The sequence below is a fragment of the Macrosteles quadrilineatus genome, unplaced genomic scaffold (genome assembly GCF_028750875.1).
Source record: "Macrosteles quadrilineatus isolate MER2022 unplaced genomic scaffold, UCM_ALF_1.0 Scaffold_8__2_contigs__length_117827958, whole genome shotgun sequence".
Classification (NCBI taxonomy): Eukaryota; Metazoa; Arthropoda; class Insecta; order Hemiptera; family Cicadellidae; genus Macrosteles; species Macrosteles quadrilineatus.
The window spans coordinates 36,164,236-36,179,777 of NW_026542601.1; the positions used below are offsets into that span (position 1 = coordinate 36,164,236).

General features: G+C 34.2%; 1 protein-coding gene across 1 annotated transcript in view; it reads left to right on the top strand.

Moving 5' to 3' along the window:
* Positions 1 to 15,542, top strand: part of LOC128999433 (uncharacterized) — a 99,239-nt gene that overhangs the window by 57,637 nt on the left and 26,060 nt on the right. Inside the window, exons 4-8 of the mRNA XM_054425954.1 lie at positions 803 to 926; positions 1,430 to 1,595; positions 6,967 to 7,038; positions 13,644 to 13,769; positions 14,532 to 14,629. Coding sequence (XP_054281929.1) covers positions 803 to 926; positions 1,430 to 1,595; positions 6,967 to 7,038; positions 13,644 to 13,769; positions 14,532 to 14,629 — 586 coding nt within the window. The remainder of the gene's footprint in view (positions 1 to 802; positions 927 to 1,429; positions 1,596 to 6,966; positions 7,039 to 13,643; positions 13,770 to 14,531; positions 14,630 to 15,542) is intronic.

The window sequence follows — 15,542 nt, forward strand, 5'->3', positions numbered from 1 at the left end:
ATTAGTTTTTGGCCCTTTTTTGTGTTTTAATTTCAAAATTATCCTGATTACTATATTTGGAAGTTTAAGTATCGTATCCCAGTTTGTTAAGGTGGTTACACAATGAAGAAAGGCACAAACCATAGGACAAGTAAATGTGAATGGATATTATAGCCTGAATAATGGAATGTGCCTCCTGACCCTCCGTCTACCTGGGAATGGCCCTGGCCTTAAATCATCCCCCAGGTAGGCAAAGGGCTTAGAGACAGGTTCCATAATACAGGCTATAGCATAATATATGTTTTTATATTTATTGTTAGAAAAATAAGACATCCTGGAATGTTTATAATAGACTGTCTTTTGCTATTAAAATTCATTGAAGATATTTCATACACTAAGTTACCTTACAATAAAAGCTAATTGATAAATAAACACTACTAAATTAGTAAGTGGGTAGATTAACAGACTACGAATTCATTACAGCGATGAATAGGTTTGCTATCTGGTGCCGGCCACTAAATTTTATCAGTGCAGTTCATACTTGCAATGTATAGACTCTTTCCTTGCTTTGCTATATACGTTCCGAGGCATGTAGATTTGTTACTTGGATTTTTGCTAACTTGGTTACTATCATACTGCTAGGTAATGAATTTGTCAGGTAAAATAGTTTTGTTTGTACTTGTTGCAATTAATCTAAGTGTCACTAACCAATTGTTCCTCAAATATTTGACGTAATTTGATTATCATTAATAAATATAATAATGAATTATAAATATTATTATGGATTATTATTATATGAATAGTTTATGGGTGTTGTTTGCAGGTAGGGGAGCAATTCCTGTACCACTGGAAGACATTCCCTATTATTCTGCCAGCTCCAGTCAATGCTACAGGTCCTGCCCACACTCACAATAACACCAACAATGCCGACATACCTTACATCACTGGTAATACCTGGCAAGACACCTTGTAAATTAATTATAACTGGTATCTACCTAGATATAAATCTTCTGGAAAAGTCCCTCTATTTGAGCCCCATTCGGTCCTGAATACCCAATTTGTAATGTATTATCTATAATTAATTTATTATTTATTTGTAAATGTTTCTATTTGTTACAAAAATATAAATTTTCTGAACTTTTTTAAATTTTACTATAATTGTGGCTAGAGTTATCTAGGAGTTTTAATTTGAACTTAATTTCATTTGACTGTGAACTATGATGTGCAAAGTCAACAAAATTACTTTTCTTCGCTGACAACAAAATATCTTGTGAATTATTTAATATACTTTCTAATACATAGATGAACATCACAATATTTGCTGCTGTAGCTGTTTTGCATATTTTACACTGAATTTAGTATTATTTTTTAATGCAGGGTATTAGAAGAACACAAATGTTTTTGTGGAAAGATATATTCTTTTATAATAGGAATTAATTTTTCACTCCAGGAGGTGACACATGCTGCACGCTGGCGAGAAGGCAGCACCGTCCAACCAACCTTCGTGATCTTTTTGTCGCCCCCAGTTTTGACGAGCTTGACGCGGTCGCCGTGGATTCTAGCGGAGAACCAAGGCGACTCACCGGAAAACAGCTGGAGAGCCTTAGAGAGAGAGGGTGAGTCTCGATGCTTTCAACACTCGTTCTAAGATAATTCAATTGAGGAAGTTGAGGAGAGCACAGGGGAGCAGAATTAAGCCAGCGCTTTTTTATTTACTGTTCCTTAGATAATTTTGTGAATAGGTAGTTTTTTAGTTTATTGTCAATATTAAGGCTTACAAGGATTTATGGTTTTAAATTGAACAATTTGCATCAAAGGATATTAACATAGTTTGATTTATTACACCTTTCATTTTATACAGTTTAATTAACAGTTTTTCTTCAAAATAAACAATAGTAAAATAAGGGTAGTTTTTGTAGTATTTATGTGAAAAGAAAAAAAAAACAGAATAATAGCAGGTAGGCCTACATGCATCAAATTAACAATATTTTTTAAAGATAAACAGTTCTAAATATACAGTACTATTACTTTATAAGAGAAATACAGAAAAATATACTTACCAGCTATTATAAAAATTTGGCTTTATAAAGCCTTTTATAAAGGTAAAAAAAATCATTATTTATTACGTCAAAGACACTAACCTAACTCATGTAAAACCTGTACTCTTCAATTGTTGAATATTATACTAAGGAATATTATATCTAAAGAAATTCATAGCTCTCAATTTACGCGGGGATCTGGGAATGTAAATAAAACGAAACGTAATGTTTGACTGGACAAGTTTGAAGAAGATAAAGTAAACCACTTGAATATGTCATCATAGTTAGTGTGTGCATTCATTTGATGAACTTGTAACACATTCTGTAGAAGATTTGTGGATCAAAGCTTTGACTTTGGATTATAAAGTAGACTTCCCATCTATATATACCAGCTATTTCGCTAGTTATATAAAATTGTTAAATTTGTATCTTTAACAAAGTTTAATACCATACAAATCATATCATATTCATTAGATTATTCTAATATCATATATGATGCTTGAAGACATAAAAAATGGTACCAAACAAATAAAATATCACCTTATATAAATTATGGTATGGCACAAATCATTTATATGCTTGAAGACGTCAAAAATGGTACTAAACAAACAAAATATCACCTCACATAAAAGATGTTATGAAATAATTATTTTAAAATAGTTACTCTCATAGTTCCAATGAAATAGTTGGTGTATAAAATAATCATAATTTACTACAGTGCACTTTATTTTTACACACTAACCTTAAAAGATATTGATAACAACAGTAAAAAAATACATATACCTAAAATAAATTTTGAGTTTATGTAAAGTTTAAGAGTGTGGACATTATCAAGTTCAAAGGGAATATAACTGACCTAAGAGTAAAGAGCATACGTTAAAATATATCCTTAAAGTCCTTTTTATCCTTTGTTTAAGAGAAGCGTTTAGTCTACATTAATACGTTCAAGCATTACAAAACCTCAAAACATACATCAATTTCAATAATACAGACATTAGATTTTACAATAAGGTGAGATGATTACTTGCAGTATCCAAAGTCAATAGTAAAGGTTTTCAATGCACACAATCAAATGGTCACAAAGAGTTCTGTATAAATAATGGCATAGATAAAACATACTCCCTTTGTAGTTTTCTCATCCTTATGGAACAGCTAAAGCCAATTTTATTTTTAGTTCTGTACGGTGCACTGAAGAGGATGTGTTTTGTTTACAATTTGTTTCTTGTTATTTCAGTAATTTAAAACCTCGTTTAACCAAATTACACAATCTAATTACAAACAATAACTTGTTTCCTAGTTATATAACCAAACAGTGAAGCTAAAATCATCGCCCAGTGTCACCGTACACGAACTAGACACGAAAAACGAGTTTCAAAATTTACAATGGAATAAGAAGTCTACTTGTGGTGTTGGTTAGTCTATGATAATGGCCAATATGTTGTTAGCTCAAGCTCTCTAAATCTAAATAGAGGGAAAAAATAGTTTTGATGACTAACATTTGGTTAACAACCTATTTTTCTCTTGCATTAAGTAAAAAATTGATGCATATAGAGCCTAATATGATAAAGTACATGTAAATAACACTTTTAATGAATTGGAAAGCCTAATAGCATTTTAAATTTTAATTCTTTAATAGTCTTGATATCAGCAGCACTTTTTATCAGCGCAATGCTGCTTGCTTTGTATTATACTTCATAAATGTTTAAAAATTTGTCCATGATAAGCTTGTTTACTTGTAACTCAAAAGCTTTATCATGGCAATGTTTATTTTAAGCTATGCTAACACGTAATTACAAACATAATTCATTGTCATAACGTAGAAGTTAAACTCATCAAGTCACTCTCCATAGTCTTTAGTATTTCAATAGTCATTCATATCGCTAGTGCAGTATTTTGGTGCACTTTCACAAGCTTTTAGTTTAGAAAACACTTTTGTGATTTCACAGTTGATAAAAAAATTAAATCATTTTAAAGTTTTAATTTAAATATATTTAAGGTTTGAAATACTTACCTCCCTTTTAGCTCAAAAGGCTGGTCTATCAGACTCAAATACCCCTGCCGCAGCAATCCTGCAAACTAAGCGAATTTCCATTTGCCTGATTGAGTTTTCAAATATCCTTTAAAATATCAGGTTTATTTCCTATTTCAATAACATTAGGTTTCATGAGTTTGCTGCTGCAGAGAAACCTATTAGATTGTGTTTTTAGTGAAATGGTAATAGCTTAGTATTAAATCAATGAATTAGTCGAATCAAATAAAAATATCTCCATAAACTAGAAAATTACAACTGTTTACCTATTCTCCACAACAATAACATACCAAATTTTTAATTTACAGTTTTTGGGAATTATTTCTGCAATGTACTATGAAAGAAAGTTGATTTATGTTTTAATACAAACTTTTATTCTGTAGCAAATTATTGTGAGTTAGCTTCATTCAGTGAAACAAAACAAAAACAAATTAATGTAAACAAAGCCATATGATAAATAAAAGAAATTAGGAAACAGTTGGTTGAACACAGCACCTCTCCCCTAAGTTTTAGAATCACATATTCATTCTTGTAACCGGTTGTTTTTTCCTTGAGCTTCTTCTTAAGACAGGGTTTGAGGCTTCACCGTTTGGTAGAGGAGCTAGAGGTTGGTTAAAGCGAGCTTCATCTTCAATATGGTTGTTGAACACATGATCATTTGCTCCCTGAAGTTCTTCATCTTGAATTGTAGACCCTAGAGGAAGTTTGATATTGATAAAGTAGTCCCTGGAGACACATTGATCAAATAAGATCGGTTGGTTCAAATTTAAGCGGTGAGAAGGACAACAGGGACTACTTTATCAATATCAAACTTCCTCTAGGGTCTACAATTCAAGATGGAGAACTTCAGGGAGCAAATGATCATGTGTTCAACAACCATACTGAAGATGAAGCTCGCTTTAACCAACCTCTAGCTCCTCTACCAAACGGTGAAGCCTCAAACCCTGTCTTAAGAAGAAGCTCAAGGAAAAAACAACCGGTTACAAGAATGAATATGTGATTCTAAAACTTAGGGGAGAGGTGCTGTGTTCAACCAACTGTTTCCTAATTTCTTTTATTTATCATATGGCTTTGTTTACATTAATTTCTTATACGAAAACTCCGTAGGCAATTTAGGTTGTAACAAATCTCTAAGTGTTCCATAAGTTTTCTTTCCAATAACATGAAGCAGTGTTATTGTCTTGTATTTCTCAGAAATACTGTTGAATACAAAAGCTATTTCTAGTCTTTCTAGGTAGCTGTTCCATGTTTCTTCATTATCATCAAAGGGTTCAAAAATAAAGTTCCTCGTCGCCATCTGCTATGTACTATGAAAGAAAGTTGATTTATGTTTTAATACAAACTTTTATTCTGTAGCAAATTATTGTGAGTTAGCTTCTTTCAGTGAAACAAAACAAAAACAAATTAATGTAAACAAAGCCATATGATAAATAAAAGAAATTAGGAAACAGTTGGTTGAACACAGCAATCTCCATGATTGTTAAGCGTACAACAACATCTCTAAAGTTACCGCTGGCACAAGAGGTAACTGCCCCCTTCCCACTTCCTTTTTCTATTCCTTGTACCCCGAACAAAACTAAAACCTTTCGTACGTTTACTAGTAGAGTGGTGCATCTTTGACTGAACTTGGTGAGAAAGGATTTCCTCAAATAAACAGTCAGGCTGGTATAGACTAAATGAGTTAAAGGGGGGAAAATATATTCAGTTAAAATCATCAATAACCTTTTGAGCTCAAAGGGTTGCAGGCTTTTTTTGCTCAGTTAGTGATTTATTTTTGAATTCAAAGATCGTTTTCAGCTTTGAGCTATAACTGGATGATTGTTTCAGCACAAACTGCTGATAGAATAGTTTTATTCAGTTTTTTTTTTTTTTTTTTTTTTTTTTAATAAATTGGAAAAAGGGAGGTCCACAAAGTAAAAATTACTTTGAGACTGTATATTGTTGAATTAAAAAAAATTGTTTCATTGTTAAATTAAGTTTAAACTTTGAGTAGTTAGAGTAGCTTAAACTTTATTCATTGTCGATCTTAGGAAATGTGTTTTTTTCAATATTCTCAATCATCATTGATTAAGAATTTATATCCAATTTAGATATACTTAGAATATGCTCAGGTTTTTAAAAACCAAAGTCTTCTCTTATTCAAAAAATTTTCTGGAATTTTAAGTTGATTTTTTTTAGATTGTCAGATGATTTGTTTGTACTCTAGAATTGAAACTAAATAATTTAACATACTGTAATATTTTTGTTACATTATATACCATACTATTGTATAATGCCCTTAACACAGGTTTTGATAAGGAAAGATTTTAAATGTTGTTCGATATAATTAAAATTTGGTAGTAGTGTAACCATTTTCCTACTTATTTTAAGACAAGAGCGTGTTTTTTGACAAGGAAGAAGTAAATTTCTTGGATATATCACAATGTTGTACCTTTCCTTACTTAACCTCCACCACAATGCCAAGTAAGTGAAAAAGGAGGTAAATTTTTTTGGACAGAGGACAATATTGGCAGGCCTGTAATCTATTAATTTCTTTTTATTCCTCCTATGCCAAGGACTCAGTAAGGAGTAATGCCAAAGGAGATAAATTCTGTAGAATACTATGTTGGCAGTACTGTAATTGTAATCCTTATTTTTTTCTCTTCTCTATGCCAAGAACACATTGATTGGAAAATGAGGTTAATTTTGTTAGGCATAGTACAATGTATTAGTAGTGTAATCATTTTCCAACTTTTTCTCCTCTGTTATGCCAAGAACACTGGTGGAAAAGAAGGTAAATTTTGTTTGCACATAGTAAAATATTGCCAGCTCGGTCATCCTTGCATTACTTTTATCTCCTCTCCAAAAAGGAGGTACATTTTTGTTGGATGTAGTACAATGTTGGTAGTACTGTAAGTCAGCTGATTTTTTGTCCACAAGTCTGCACAAGGACAAGTATGGGAAACCTAAACGGCTGACAGGGAATCAGCTGGAAACTATTCGTCGGACTGGGTACGTTCGGAGTAATAGTGGGCACCTCGGCTGACAGCTGGCTAAAGCATGAGTCACGCATGTTTGTTTTTCTTCTTATTTATTTATGACGTTTTTTGGGTAAATACGTGGTGAGTTGTAAGTTTTTTTCAAGGTCCCTATTAATGTGGAAGATGAATAGGATTATTCAGTGTACTCTGAATATTTAATGGAGACTAGCTTTTTATATTCCTAATACCATAAATTTTGAGATTTTAGGCCTAAATTAAACAAAATATTTATGCCAATATTGGTTAGATGAGTTAAGTAGTTGAGTAGTAGCGAGCTTCTCAACTGTATCAGGTCTTCTTCTTTAAATGTCAAGTATAATTTTTTCCATCGTACTGCATTCAATTCAATTCAATTCAATTCAATTCAATTCGTTTATTCACGGCAGAAGCCATTGTACAATAATGCCATTACATACGGGAGATAACAAGCAATAACAAATACTAAATAATACCACAAGCAATAATAAATACTAAATAATACAATAGGTGAATACAAGATGCATAAGGATAGTAATACTACTGAATAGAACATACAAAATTAGTAACAGGTGGACTATGAACAAAAGAAGCTAGCATTACAAAAAGATATGCAAGAGGATATCAGGTGACGTGCGAAAGGCATAATAATAATACTGAAAGAGAAACAAGATGCATACAAATCATAATAGCAAGACATGTAATAATATTAATAAATAGTGCCATACAATAGTGAGTAAAAATCAGACTCTGGACAAACCAAAAAAGAAAGAAGCTAGCATTGCAAGTAAAAGTACAGATGGTTAACGAGCAAAGAGATACAACTGAGAATGAGACACAAGATGCATACAATACATAATAACAAGACATAATAACAACAATAATAATAGTGCATACAATGGTAATAAATAGCTCTGACCAAGACAAACACAATAACAGGATCGACATGAATGAGAGGTGATGTATAATTAGACCAAGCATGGTCAAGATTAAAAAAAAAAAATTAAAAAAAAAAAATAAAAATTCAAGGTGCAACACTACATTGACTCACTACACGCTAGGCTCACAACACTCAAAAATGCATCTCTTCTGAAGGCAGTAGGACGAACTCCGAAGAACTCCAGATGGGCGTTGTTTCCGAGACGCATCAGGCGAGGTACAGGACTATGGTACATGTATGAGGTAGGGTAGTGCAGCTTGGCAAAAACGTTCTGTAGCCGTGTTCTCTGAGGAACCTGGAAGTTCAACATCTGAAGAATCTCGGGGCAGTCCACCAGGTAGTTGACAATTTTGTACAGGAAAATCAGATCCAATGCAGTTCGTCTTGATAAGAGCGGCAGCAATTGTAGTTGAGCTGCAATATGATCAGTATTAACATCCGTATAGCGAATCCCTGCTCGAACACCAACCAGGCGAAGGAAGCGCTTTTGAACCATTTCCAAGGAATTAATATGGCCAACTTGGAACGGAGACCATACAGTGGAGCAATATTCGAGAATAGGTCTCACCAAGGAAACATACAAGATCTTCAAAGTATTGGTAGAGAAAGCACCACTCCTTGAAATACGGGCAATTAAACCCAGTACAGAATTGGCCTTCATGCATATTCTCTGTATGTGTTCACCTGGGTCCAAAGTAGGGGTTATGAACACTCCAAGATCCCTAGCCCCATTCACTCTCCTTAGCTGAGTGCCTAGAATTGTGTAGTCGTAGACAAACAAGTTCTGACATCTTCCAAATGACATAACTACACACTTTCCAGCATTAAGTTCCATCAGGTTATCGGTGCACCACATGACAACGGTATTAAGAGCTTCCTGGAGTTCATGCTGATCTTGCAGAGAAGACACTTTCTTGTAGATCTTGATATCGTCTGCGAATAATAGATACTCGCAGCCCAACGAATCCCCAACGTCATTGACAAACAAGCTGAACAAGAATGGTCCCAAGTGTGACCCCTGTGGTACACCAGAAGTCACCTGAATCGGTTTGGAGATGTTGGATGAAAGCTTGACTCTGAGTGTACGTCCCGACAGGTAGCTGTCAAACCATTCCAAAAGAGGGCCGGTGATACCAAAGGCATGCAATTTCTTAATGAGAATAGCATGGTTCACTCGGTCAAAGGCCTTAGTAAAGTCTAGGTATATACAATCGGTCTGTTCACCCAAAGAGAAAGCAGAGAGGACATTGCTGGAGAATACCATCAGGTTGGTGACAGTGGATTTGCCAGAACGAAAGCCATGTTGTTGAGGGATGATTGAACTCCTGTAGGTGAACTCCACAACATCTAGAACCAAACTCTCAAATAACTTTGCCAATGCGGACTGAATAACTATTGGCCTATAGTTGTTGACGTCATCTGTATCACCACTCTTGTGAATAGGGACCAGAAATCCAGGCTTGAGGTTTCGTGGAAAAATGCCTCTTCTAAGAAGGGAAGAGAAGAGGATTGAGAGATGGGGGGCCAAGCTGTCCGAACAAAACTTGAGTGCAGCAGGAGTTATGTCATCCGGACCTGCACCTTTAGAGACATCCAAATTCTTAAGTTTCTTATCCACGTCTGAGGCAGAAATATTCCAGGAGGAGAGAGTAGGACCAGACATATGTAGGCTAGGAGCGGGATGATCTGCGCCAGGAGTCCTATAAATCGTCGAAAAGTAATCGGCAAACAGGTCGCACATCAGTGAGGGGTTGTCGGCTGATACACCATTGTAATGGATACTACTGGGAATGCTTTTGGTTTTATTTAAAGATTTTACATGACTCCAGAAAGATTTTGGATTAGATCTTAAACTGTTCTCAACCCTCTCTAAGTATGATCTATGGCAGGCTTTGACCAAAGATTTACATGTGTTCCTTATAGTTCTGAATTCATCGTAAATCTCGATGTCAAGTGTCTCTTTAAACCTTTTGTGTAGATGTTTTTTCTTGTAGACCAGAGATTTAAGTTTAGGAGAAAACCAGGCAGGGAAGTTGGATTTCTTAATCACTCTAAGAGGTGAACTTTGCCGAATACAGCAGGAGAGACTTTGGCAAAAATTCTCAAAGTAGCTTTCAACATCCGGTAAGTCAGATGCAGGGTAGTTAAGGGACTGAATCCACTGGTTGACGTTCTGCAACTGACATTTCTTGAGGTCATAAACTAAGACTGATTCATCAATGCAAGGAGACTCGTGTAGCAACAAGGATATCTCAAGGGCAGGGTGGAAGTCTTCTTGAGGGAGAAAAATGTCCAATGCTGAAGAGACATTAACATTCATAATATTAGTAAATACCAGGTCGAGTAGATTTCCCCGTGAGTTGAGGACTCCATTCCTCTGCTGTAGATGCAAGAAACTGGCCAAGTTGATCAAGTGCTGAGAGGCCAAATTACACTGAGACACGGAGTAGTCTAGCCAGTTTGTATCAGGCAGGTTGAAATCACCAACTATTACTGTGCCAGCATTCATGTCGCATAAAGAGGCTGCCTCTTCAACAGAATCACAGAAACGGGAGTAAAGGGAGCTGTTAGACTGAGGGGGAATATAGACTCCTCCAAACACTATGGTTTTGCCAGCAAGTTTTACTGACAAGAATAGGCATTCCACATTCTCACTGGCAATGCGTAGCCTAGTTGATACAAGTTCCTGACGCACTGCAATAAGTACACCTCCGCCTGATTTTTTGTTGCTAGTCATGACGGATCGATCACTACGATAAACAATGAACCCATCAAATCCCAGTTCGCAGTTTTGGATATCAGAAGATAGATTAGTTTCTACTAGTATAATAATATCGTAGAAGCATGATGAGACAGCTTCTCTAAGTTCAGATAATTTGGTTCGGAGTCCATTAACATTCTGGTAATAGACATTGAGGGGTCGATCACCAGAAACTTCTACTCGTTTTTTGAAACTTTGGAAATTATTGCAGGTATACCGTTTCTGTACTTAATCGTAATATCGGTTTCACCAGCTTTAGTGCGCTTCTCTAGCTCCTGCTTCAGTTGTTTCAAATGAAGGCGTTCACGATCGGTCCTATCCCTAGTGATGCCAATAGTTGAAAGTTCTGTATTGGAGTTTTGAAGATCATTTTTACAAGCAGTAAACAGTTCAAGAAATATTTTTACATCTTCAGGACTCTTGAGAATAACTTTTAATGGTCGTGACTTGTCTTTATTCTGCTTACCAATTCTATAAAGTTTGAAATCCTCGGCGCGATCAGCATAATTAATTGCCAGCATTAAATCTTTAATAAGCTTTTTATCGTACGAAATTCTAGTAGGAATATCTCTGTTGGTGCTTTCAGGTAGGTCATGGACGATAATGTTGCGTGCCCGTTTGGAGCGATCCTCAATTTCGCCAATAATATCCTCAGGACATACAGCAGACTTTGATGAAGTCTCAAGAACTTCAACTTTCTCTTCAAGAGTGCCAATGCGCACTGCATTGAAATGCTAATTGAATGCTTTTGGTTACAACCAATTAATTAATAATTGTTAACAAGCTGCTATACCCGTGCTTTGCAACGGGAAGAAAATTTGACTTATAGAGCTACTAAAGTGGTGGTGATGTGTGTTTTAAAATACAGCAACTCTATGATTTAGTTTGAAAATATAAACTGATTTAAAAATGTAAACCTAGGCCTACTTACTTTCAAACCCCTACTGTAAATGTTAATAGATCCAAAAGAATATGACAACATACCATAGTGTAGCAATAGCATCAATTGCTTCATCTGCTTCATGAATGACATGTTTTACCATAATTCTTCAATTTTAGTCTAGCCCCTTTATATGTAGCTTACTATATAAATTACAAAATGAAACTTTGAGCAATACTTTATAAATAATAAAACGTATACAAAATTTCTTTAAAATCAAACATAACTCTCCTCAATCTACATATAGCGTCACAAACATATTTTTCGAGTAAATAAACAAACACCAGTTCATTGTACTGACCAGCTGTTTCATTAACTAAATTAAATTGAATCATTTAAAATTTGGAAGAATGCCAGGCCTTTTGGAAATCATCCTGTGGGGCAGAGCCCTTAGGAAATTCACCCATATCAATACTTTTCGGCAAATCTACACACTCTAAGCTTCATTTTGATGTGCCATATGCATATATTTTTATTTGGTAAAAGACCTTAACCGCTTACATAAAATTTGATTGTATCACTTTAATAATATAATAGATGATACAAGACTCTTAGCATGGATGCAATGATGAAATATTTTACTTACTTACATTTACAACGTGTTGTGAATATTGGTGACTAAAATCAATTAAAACAGCAGTAATAAGAACTGTTATCTGACTATCTCTAATACAGAGGTATTTTGAGGATCGTAAAATTATTTAAAAAAATAATAGTGGTAATAGAATTAGTGGGGAATACACTGTTGAAGGTAAATTTAGTTAATCATTTGGATTTTAGTCATGTTAGAGTGCAGCTTAATAATTTGTGCAGTGTGATTGTATACCTTAAAGTCTTAAAGCCTTACACATTTTCCATTCTCGGCTTTGTCTTGCCATTTAATATTAAAATTGATAAACTTAGACTGCTAGATATTGAAAAGTGTAACTTAGTTATTTTGTTCAAATACACCCTACTAATGTATATTTAGGTCCTCAGTACATTTTTATATCTTTGGTAAAGACCCATATTAATGAGTTTAAACTTATGTATTATTTTAAATAGATCGGTGTACTGTTTTATTTTTATTTTGACACTGTTTTCTTTACATTCTCCATTAATTTGTTGTGTTTTAGCCGGAATGTCTATCCCAAAGCTTTTTGCATGGCACTATTTAGTGTTAGCTTTTAGAACCATTTCATGTCATTCACTTTTCATACAAATAAGTCAACTATTCCGTTTTATAAGTGTTTTATGAATGTTTTTGAAAATCACCATATGAAATAAGACACTACACATTTGATGTAAGAAATATAAACATTTTTCCTAGTTTAAGGGTCTTTGTTGTTGACTACAACACAAAAAAATGTATCGCATAGGGGTTAAAGCAAACTAGCAGTATATTAAAAACACAGCGCCAGTTTCAGAGTTGAACTAGCAACTCTGTTCTAGTTGAGAGTTGTGGACCTCGGTTTAATGGCCAATCCTATTATGTTTTACAAAACCATTTTGATCGTAAATACTGTAACTGATCAAGTCGTCAATAATAAAAGTATCTATGTTTGTCTTTAAAACATAGGAATCCAGTTAGTTATGTGGAATTAAATTTTCAAATTATCAATGTTTTGGAAAGACATTTTTTAACTATGTAAAAGGTAAAAGTCAACCCACAACAAATTTTCTTAAGTTCTTCTTTCTCTTAGATTTATGATTTTAGTGAGTTCAATTACAACTTAAGCTGGGGTTTCTTAGGCACAGAAGCGGAGGGTGGAGAAGCTATTTAAATGGTGGTCCACAACCTTAAAATACATTTTAATAAAAATAATGTTATTCAACGCTCTATGCCTATTCTGAAATAATGTATCAAACGTTTCCAAGCTAGAGGCTAGCGTCCTAGGATCTGAAGGTAGAAACAAATTTACCTTAAACGAAAAATGTTCCACTCATTAGTCAAAGGTTAATTAATTGTTCTGTTCCCAGGGAGTTTGAAGTTCCGAGTCTCAACTTCGCTGGACAGACTCACAAATGGAGGTTGAGCTGGATGTTACAGAAAGGCTGTGAGAGATCTAGAGCGACGTTACTGGACGACCTTGCTCTCGCCCTCAGGTACATTCTACTTCTGTTCTTTTCTCAGCTAATTTCCTCTATAGAAAAGAAGCTATTACCGTAGTCGTCATGGTAAGACCTAGGTGTTTTGGTTTAGAAGTCTTTGCGAGCCATATGATTCGTTGAAAATCATTGAAAATTATAAGGTGTACCGTAGGTACAAAACTTTAGGTTTCAGTTTTATGGGTCAAAATATAAAAAGTACCTTAAGTAAAATCATTTTTTCCAAAAATCAACAAGACATCTGCCATTTGTATGTCTTTATTAGAAATGTATATCTTTAAAACCATTTAAGAAAACCTCATAAAACTTGGTGTGGGAATAAACTTATTGCAAAAAATAATTTTTGAAAAAAAATTTTTTGGTTTTAAAATGGCGTTCATTTGAAGATGAATAAATCATGATTTTTTCTTGTACGGGTCAGGCAAAACAAGGACAAGTTGTCACCAGGGTGTGCCTGGTGTGTACCATTAAAAATCATGATTTTTTTGAAATATCTAGTATTTATTATTCGATCATTGTAAACTTGATGTTGAGTGGTAGTATTATAGGACAGGCCACCGCACTGGTAAACAATAGCTTAGGTCCAGGTTAGCTTGTCCATGACCATTGACCCTAGTACTGTAAGGTGAATGGTAGTGTTTATTTATTCACCAATTTTGCCACTATAACTTATTAAATGGATATTTGAATTGATTTAATATTTGCTTTGATCTGCTTTAAGTCAGTGAGTTCTTACTATTTCTTCGACCCCTGTTTCAGGTTCATCTTGGTGACAGCCCGAGCTAGACTCACCAGTCATTTCTTCAGCGTCGCCCAAGCTGTCAAAAGCCTCATTACAGGGACCTTGAAACTTCTAGGTAAGTTGAGTACTTTTTAGTAGTATATTTCATCATTATGGCGTAAAGTGACTCTTTTTGACCCAAGCTCAAGTTTCAAGATCGAGCTGAAGCTGAGGTCAGAAAATGAGCAAGGTTTGAAAAGACACTTATTGCCCGTGTGATGAGCTTTATTTTTTTCATATTGCAACCTTATTCAACAAACTATGTTAGAAAACAATAGTAGTTTACACAACGATTGTGTAAAGATAGTGTTAACGACACGAGTAGATAATTTAAGGTACGAGCCTTGGCGAGTGTCATTAGCACTACAGTATTTCAAAAAATCACTACTCATAACTTCTCTAAGAGAGGTTATGTTTTTGTTTATAACCCCTCATTACCACTGACAGTGATGCAACAAAACATTGTACCAAACAATAATTGCACCACTCAACAATTAGGCCTTAAATTGGCATGAACAGCTGATTAGTTGAAGTTCGAACCCTTACAAACAATGCTTTTATGAGAAACTTTTCAATTTTAAGAACTGAACTGAAACGGCTACTTAAAAAAAAGGTTGTAGGTAAAATAATTTTCATGTAAAGATAACCTCTCAACGACTTCCAACATGTTTTCAATTTTGCTAATGCTGCTTTTTTTGCATTTTTTGCTGTTTAGTTAGTGATTCAATCATTTTGTCTATTAAGATGTTAAGTGCTAGTGTACATTATACTATCGATATGTCAAATTATTGACCTATCTATAGGATGGATACATTTTTTTAAAGAAAGTTTTTTTAGTGATCCACTCTCAAATCAAATATTACCTTCAATTTATTTTATCTATAGTAAGGCTTTTAAAACATTTTATTGAATCAACCCTATATACAAAAATCCTATATACAAAAAGTGATTTAGTATAATCTGATTAGAGTATCTTAATCATCTCGGGG